We start from the raw sequence: 8,459 nt of genomic DNA on the forward strand, positions 1-8,459 counted from the left end.
TCTCTGCGGTTGTATCAGCTTCTCGTGAACCATGCGCCAGTTTTTTATTAGTATTACGATTACGGAAGGCGGTTAGAAATGCTCCGAGTAGGATCACAGGTCGGAAAGAAGCTGCTGAGCGCCTGCCCATTTGTAGTCATATATTCTTTCCTTTTGTTTTCTCGTCTTCTTTCCACTTTCATGATAACTTCGCGGCGTAAAACATTGTGGTCACTAACACATTCGAGCACACGAACACACACATATTCAGGTGCAGTAGTAAAAACCAGAGCTAGAACAGAACTTCCATGTGTAGTGAGGCAAACCATTTTAGTCAAGTTGAACAAGAAAATTACATCAAGAAATTCTACATTCATTTATTCCTGTACCACCCACGGGCGTATATATGTCCCCCACTATATTCCTGCATAATTAAGATCATCAGCTAACGTGGGCAACGTTACCCCCCACCCCCAAGCGGAATGTACAGGAAGCGAGCATGAATTCATTTTACGAGAGCTGTCCAATCACCCCTCTACCCTAAACTTGCGGTGAATCGGAGTTCAACGTACTATTTCCTACAACGTCTTCCTTGTTTACTGTGAGATGCAGTTCGACGTAGAAGCTCTAGTTGCAATATGGAGAGTTGTTCGCAAGCATGAGAGACAGAAGGCAGGCGAACGGCTGAGCTTTGCGCTAACATTAGGATAAAATGGCGTGTTGAAAGTTCGTGGGTAACACGTCTGCGTGAGAACCGTCCAAAAATGGCTTCTTCAGCTGTCGGAACCTGATGTAATCTCTTGAAATCTTGTAGTAAAATGCCGTAAACTTTGTTCGACACGGTTGTTGGTATTACTAGCTGTTTGAACTTCCAGGAAACACGTTGAATGCCGTTGCTGTTCCTGTACTATTCGTACTTCTCATGGCGTGTGTACACCGTCATAGCATTGGCTGTCATCGCAAGAACTAATCAGTTGAAAAGGCAAGTCTCAACACACGTAAGCCCGGCCTACCTCAATGCCGAAAAAAAATGGCGAGCTAAAAATGCTGAAACTTAATTACGCGAAACTTGTTTGAGTTGAGGAGATAGCAGTAGTATAGTAATAATAGTGGGGTATGACACAAGCACAGCCTCGTCGCCTGTTCATAATCCGATCGTGGTTTTGGCACGTGCAACCCCCGAACTTGGCGGTTGGCTGTCTATGTCACGAGGACAAAGGACGTGTGAGCGATGCTCGTCGATGAGAGAATCTGATACAGATCTGTGCACGCTCACTGGCACCGCTTTGTCGGTCGCCCACCTTCAGCGCTGCCTGTTCGGTGTTGTGCCATTACCACCAGCCTGGATTCCGAATCTACAAGATGCAGAATTTATCCTGCGAACGCCCTTTGGACAAACCCGGGGCTGCGCCGAAAGGCACAGCGCCCTAATTCTCCCTTGACAAGTCAAGATGCTGAGCCGTCAGGCAGCGGCGGCGTCCTGCGGAGAAGCATCGGCAAGCGACATGTCCAAACGTGCAACAAAGTGCTAGACAGCCCGGCGCCGTATTTCCTTTTCCCTGGAGGTCACCGCGCACGGCAACTTGAAAGCGGGTGGCCAGCGCGGTCGCTGGTTTGACCTCTCGGACGATCGTCGAGTGCTGGCTTTGTATTGGGCCGTTTGAGTAACAATCGTTTCTCGGGGCTTTATAAGTCCCGACGCCGCCGTCTGGAAAACCGGATCCACCGACCCTCCGGGAGCCGAGTGCCGCTCTCGAGTGGAGTGAGATGTGTCACGCGTTGTAGTCTCGCCGGACGTCGCCGTGCGGGAACAGTCGCGTTTGCTGTGAGCTCTCGGCCCCCGTGCCGATCCGATCTTGTCCTGTATAATGACCTGTATATAATGTATAAAGTCCCTTTCGTTATTCTCACCGACGCCTGACTCGGAGTCTTCGCTACCGACGCTCTGTGACTAAACGGGTGACGAGCGCTACGGGACCACCTCAACGTCGTAACAGTGGTGGCAGCGGTGCAAAGTCGTAACATCGGGGAGAAGCGTTTCTCACGTACTTTTACGAAACCCCGCGGGGAAAGTAAGAGAAAGCTTCGGGTTAACAGCAGCAAAACGCAGTGAAAGGTTAGTCTAAGACATGATCCCAAGAAATGAAAAGGCAATCTCGAATGATGTAAGCAGTAACATAAGCCAAAAGAAGAACTAGGGAGAGAGAAGACAACGAAAAGCGATATAATAGCGATGAAAACACAACGCCATTCCCACATCTTTTTATTTTTTGTGCCAGGAGATGGCGTTGCCGCCCGGCGGGCCCCGGGCGCCCGGGAAGCCGCACTCGGCCGCCCTCAGGGCATTGCCACCGACGTGGGAGCTGAACCAACAACTCAACGCACAGGGCAACAAGTCAAGGAGGCCATCTGGTAAGAGCTTCACAACTTTAGCCTGTCAACACTAGCGCCTACTTTCAATCATGATGCTCAAAGTCGATCGTCAATGTTGAATCAATACAATGATATAAGAGATACGACACGTATTTGTTCTAGCCTCCCTTGAGCCTCAAGCGAAATGAAACTACCACAAACCTTTATTTATTTACTTATATCTTTCTATATATATTTGCTTTTACGATTCATGTACTGCGCTAGAATTTGGTACGGACTGCTGGAGGATGAGGGATACTAAACTTTCTGCCGCAATGAAGGGTTACTTACCACAGCACGTGCGTGAATAAAGGCAAATTACGCCACTGGATGTTCAATGTAAATTTTCTTTTTTTAGCTCCCGCGCCCTGGCGAATACGAGATTGTCGCAAGTAGCAAGCAAGGCTGATTTACTATCTGCTCCAAGAAACTGAAACAGAAAGCGCATGTCAAACTTGGCGGGACTACTTGACGCAGTAAGACGTGTAGAAATTTCGCCCATGTAGCTTTTTTTAAGTGCGTAAGCATTTCTATGCCTGCCCAACGAGAAAACCCGTCCATTCGTCCGCCACGGAAGACGAATCGCGATAAAGTAGTTAATAGAGTGTTTTAGTTTAGGGGACGCAAGCGGCCTGCGTACGCAAGAACTAGGGGCGACGGTACTGCTCATGCGCGGACCCCTACGTCAGCGTCTGCACATGCGCAGTACTGTCGCCCCTAGTTATTGCGTACGCAGGCCGCTTGCGTCCCCTAAACTAAATCTCTCTAATGTGTTAAACAGAATAAATTCGAAAGTAAAAACATTGGCGGTAGTCAATGAGTTCTCAAGGATGACAAGGAGTGATGAGGGGTTAGGTGGGTCTTATCCCGGTAGAAATGGTTCGATGCGGATGGATAATGTGCTAAATAGAATTAGGGCTTACTTATATTGGTCGGAGCAGTTCTGATAGGTTAATATAAGCACCGATCAGGGTTGATAAGGCTCGGATCGAGTCCGATAAGGTTCGTGACGACTGATAAGGGTTGATAAGGGTTTATACCAGTCAGATCAAGTTTCATAACATCGATAATGGCATCGGGCTGCGTGGAGAGCAAGTGGCACAATGCTTACGCCTACTTATACAAGAAGCTTATGCGCGAATTTTGTATTCTTCATCACAGAAAGTTATCTGTGAATATGAAACAGCGAACACACTTTCTAAAGATATACCTGAATTTCTGAGCGGGGAGCTAAAAGATAACGGCAGCAATGACTAATAAAATAAGAATTCACGCAGAAACTCCTCTGGGAGTTGTCTAAGTGTGCTTAAGCATTGTGCCACTTGCTCACTTTCACGCAGCCCGGTGTCATTATCAATGTGATGAAGCATGATTTATGTATAACGTATGTATATAAACATATGTATATGTATAAACCATGTGTAAACGACAGCGATGCGGCGACACGAACTGCTGCTGACAGCGGCGCAACGTGAATCGATGAGGCAAGCAAACTACTGCAGGTGGCAGCGCCAGGTGCTCTGATGACGTTCCGGCCATCATAAGCCGTTATCGCTCCTTAGCGCATTATCCACCACCTCGAACCAGTATCAACCGTGATCAACCGTGCCTGGCGGCGGCTGCCTATGGCGCAAACTCCTATCTTGAAAGCGATCTGCGATGTGGAAACAGTGCGCCGAGTGCTGATAGCTTCGTGTGCGCTGTGTTCTCGGCCTTATAGTTCGCGGTGAAGCGAGAGGCAACACGAAGGTAAAGGCGCTCGCTGCTGCTGGCCTTGTCCAGAAAGTGATTGTTTTACTTGACGGACGGACGGACGGACGGAGGAACGTTTTTCCTCGCTAGGTAGGCAGAAATGGAGCACTATAACGTAAAGCTATTCCGAACCTTTTCATCCCAATTCTGCAATCAGCCCTCCGCGATTGGTCAAAAACTTTCTTGAACCAACCCCACTTCGCCTGTCTGTCACGCGACGTTACGAAAACCGCGATAGCTCCCCATCTGACATGACGCGTACACACTGATTGCGCATTTTTGGACCGAACAAAAAAAATAGTTATTTCTAATTCGGCGCCTTTTAGCCATTAACCCTCGGCTGTTGGTCAAAAGTTTTCCCCGGCCTACTTCACCTGCCTGTCACGCGACGTCACAAAACCGCGAAAACTCACTGCGTCAAAGTGACTTGTGCGCGTTAAAAATGCATTAAAATGCCAAACAAAATTTTTTTTCTCAATAGCTGTAGTCTGCCCCGTTCCTAACGGAATAAAAGATTGCTGCCGCCGATCGCTCAGGCACTGCGGCTACTCGCATCTGCCGGAGAGTATGGGTTTATTTGCGTACAATAAACCTTTTTGCGCGGTCGTGTAACATTTTCAAGCACTTTCGGCACGTTTACGACCTCGCTCTGCCAACTCTTCTTCGCTGAGGATCCGTTTTAGCGGCATTCTTAACCTTCCGTTGCATGCCGCCGCGATTGTCGACGAGCCACCGCAAGCTAAGTAAGAGAAAGCAGACGAATCGCAGACGCCGGCGCCACCCTCTTCATCCGGATATCGATTTTCAGTGCACTGGCTCGGCCCCATCGAATCCCTCTCCACTGGAGCGTGCTCCCCGCCATTACGGCGGTTTCGGAATTCAGCGCCACCTATTGAGAACGACAGCGACTATGAGATCGGCGCCATTAGCTGGGCGAAGTCTGCGTCTCCGCGCACTGACGAAGCGGACCGGCAAGCAAAACTATACTGAGCGCCGAAGTTTTCATCTGCCTGTCCGACGAATTTCCGTTGAATCCGGTTCCCCTCGGCATTCGGTAACATGCCTGTGCATTGCTGCGTGCCGCTTTGCAACCAGCGAGGAGTTCTGGACGACCATGGCTCGAAGGCAAGTATGCGTGTGTATGCATTTCGTTTACTGTTTGTTGCGTCTCATGCGCGCGCCTTACGTCGCTTTTATCGTCTTACAGGTGTCGTTCTTCTGTTTTCCGAAGGATCCGCATCTGAAGAAGAAATGGATTGTAGCTATTAAGCGCGATGAAGGAAAGCTTTTTGTCGTGACGAAGCACACAAAGGTGTGCTCGAATCACTTCACCACCGACAGCTACTTGCCGAATGTAGTCGGCGATCGGCGTTATCTCCGGGTTGACGCCGTGCCGAGCGTGTTTGCCTTTGGAAAACCCAAGCCACCAGCAAGAAAAAAACCGAAGGAACGACAACAGTGTGTCGCGAAAATGAAACTGCTTTCCGCCGTCGGCCAGGCTAGCAGCTCCGGGTTTGCGTCACAACCACCGCTTTCTCCTAGTAGTGATGTCGCCGCGTCGCGGGATTCTTCTACAGCTGTTGAAACTATGGACGCCACAGAGTGTGCAAGTGTTTCAAAGTCGGCCAGTGCGACCCACGTCCGAGACCACGAAGTGTGTGATTGTGCATGTGCAGTTAGAGTGTTGGAGCTCGAGAAGCAGCTTTCTGTGCTCCAAATGCGCATACACCAACTGGAAAGCGACCTAGAAGGTAGGACCGAAGAGGTGAGGTCTGCGAAAGCAAATGCAGAGCGAGTGCCTGAGCTCGAGACGCAGCTTTCTCTGCTTCAAGTGCGTATACAACAACTGCAGAGCGACTTGGAAATTAGAACGAAAGAGGTGAAGTCAGCAAAAGATGTGCTTTATAAAGCTCAAAGAGAGTATGAAATACTCAATATGGAAAACAAAAAGCTTGATCGGCATAAAAGCAGGCAATTTTCTGTCGAATGCTTCAAGGACAGCCCTGAGGACATTAGTTTCTACACTGGACTTTCAAACTTTGAATCATTCATGTGCTTCTTCCGTTTGATAAACCCCGGTGAGTGTGCGGAAAATATAAAAGTATGGTCTAGGAGCTATTCAAGTTCATCAAGTAATGCAGGGAGACCGCACATGCTGACGGCTAAAGACCAGCTTTTTCTTGTTCTGGTCAGGTTGCGCCTTGGGCTTTTCGAAAGGGACCTTGCCTACAGGTTCAGGGTGTCCATTGCTACAGTATCCAGAATATGTACCACATGGACCAGCTTTATTTATTTGCAGGTTGGCCAGATGGACCTTTGGCTGAGCAGAGACAAGGTTGACAAGGCTATGCCAGCCATTTTTAAAGAGCGATACCCATCAACAAGAGCCATTATCGACGTGACAGAAGTGAGATGCGAAGTTCCAAGCTCTCTGGTCCTTCAGTCGGCGACCTACTCAACCTACAAGTCAACTAATACAATGAAGGGTTTGGTTGTCCTTTCACCTGATGGAACGATCACGTTTCTGTCAAAATTATTTACAGGGTCGGTGTCAGACAAAGAGCTCGTTGAAAAAAGCGGGTTTTTAAAACTCGAGTTTGAGCCTGGCGACTCGGTAACGGCCGACAAGGGCTTTAAGATACAGGACCTGCTCAGTGCAAAAGGAGTTGCGTTGAACATTCCCCCTTTCCTTCGGAGACAGCACCTTACTGAAGAAGAAGTTAGACAAACAGAGGAAATTGCAAGTCTCAGAATACATGTCGAGCGGCGCTTTCAATGTATTAAGGCATTTCATATTTTTGACAGGCCCATCCCACTGTCAATTGCACCGATCATTAATGAAATTTGGGCATTGTGTGCATTCTTAAGCAATCTTCAAAGTCCTTTAATAGCAACTTAGGATCTGCAGCAGCAACAATCTTGCTGCAGTAATGTGGAACGTGTCAGTTCAGTACTACATAACCTTCGCAGTGACTGCCAAGCTAGCATGGCCAAGGCAATGAGCACATGGCTCCAATACTCGTTTCAAGAAAAGGATACAAGGCATTGTCAATAGTATCACAACTTTATTAATAAATACATAAATGCTCATTCATTTTGTAATCTCTTGAATTCAACATCCATTGTTCGTACTGCATGTTTTTGCCAAGTACGGCAGAAGTGTAGAAAAATAAAAGCTGTCCAACCTATTTTTGCATTTCTGCCATTCACTTTCACTGAATCGAATTCTTTCGATAACTAGAAATTGTGGAGCATACATGACAAAATCAGCCCAAGTAAGCCCTGAAAGGGCCATCTTCCCAAGAACCTGGTAATAGTAATAGTGGGTGCGGTTTAGCCTGTACGTGCCGTAGCTGTCTTTCACAAGGCACGAGCCATGAGTGCTTGGTATTTTCAAGTCTTTCATTGAATATGGGCACTTAACTTCGACAATACCATGAGGATTCGGTTCCTCTGGGTCCCACACCACACGATCAGGCGATGCACCGAGCCATGGGCACGTGGGATCCACAATAAGGCCGCAGTGGAAGGTCTGAATACTGTGCCGGAAGATTCGGAGGGTTGTTTCATATTTCTGAACAGCCATGGCTTCGCTTGAAACTCCGTACCTGAAACAGAAATACCATGATGCAAGTTCTGTCTTTTACTTGCATTCTGTGATACAATCCACGTTAGGCAGTACATACGGTGTGTATACATATGCTAATATTGTAACGATGTTGAGGAGCACAGGTTAATAAAATGATATTTATTAAAGGCCAACCTGTACCCACGACTAAAAGCTTGATTGACAATATAGTGTGCAAAGCTACTCCCATTTCCAAGGTTTTCGATCAATGTGCGACAACAGGTGCACATGTGTAATCTGTTAATAACATTGTACCTGTACATTCATTAGTGCCAATCACTTGTAGCCACCGTGATTCACTGGAAGCAAGATTATCCATAGCAGATGTAAACAAGGAAGTGCCTCGCCTGTACACTTTGTCTTCTTGTGCTATAGTTTTCACTTTGCTGTGAACTAACTTGGCCAAGAAAATGTTTTTGGACCCGTACTTACTGGATGGCCCTTACTCTAGACAGATCTCGGTCTGTGGTGAGGTTCTGCAGGCCTTTCTCTGTCCAATTCTCACGTGTAACAGCAACACCAAAATTGGAAGCAGTCAAGCGGTTTTTGCGAGCAGCTTTCCATGTCGCACTTTGGCTCGGCTGACGAGAGGTCTGCTCAAGCTGGCGAGCTTCATCAACAGACAGCATGAGAGCCTGCATATAAGGGTGCAGCACATGTTAGAGTTAACACACAGAAAGCGGACATA

At 47.7% G+C, this 8,459-nt stretch overlaps 1 protein-coding gene across 1 annotated transcript; it reads left to right on the forward strand.

Annotated features, from left to right (window-relative positions):
- Positions 1-5,091: 5,091 nt before the first annotated feature.
- LOC142587272 (uncharacterized) lies at positions 5,092-7,407 on the forward strand. The gene is made up of 2 exons (XM_075698143.1): positions 5,092-5,268; positions 5,351-7,407. Exons 1-2 carry the CDS (start codon positions 5,203-5,205, stop codon positions 7,040-7,042), a joined length of 1,758 nt encoding a protein of 585 aa, XP_075554258.1. The 5' UTR covers positions 5,092-5,202; the 3' UTR covers positions 7,043-7,407.
- The last annotated feature ends 1,052 nt before the right edge of the window (positions 7,408-8,459 follow it).

This window comes from Dermacentor variabilis, chromosome 7 (genome assembly GCF_050947875.1).
Source record: "Dermacentor variabilis isolate Ectoservices chromosome 7, ASM5094787v1, whole genome shotgun sequence".
NCBI classification, from domain to species: Eukaryota; Metazoa; Arthropoda; class Arachnida; order Ixodida; family Ixodidae; genus Dermacentor; species Dermacentor variabilis.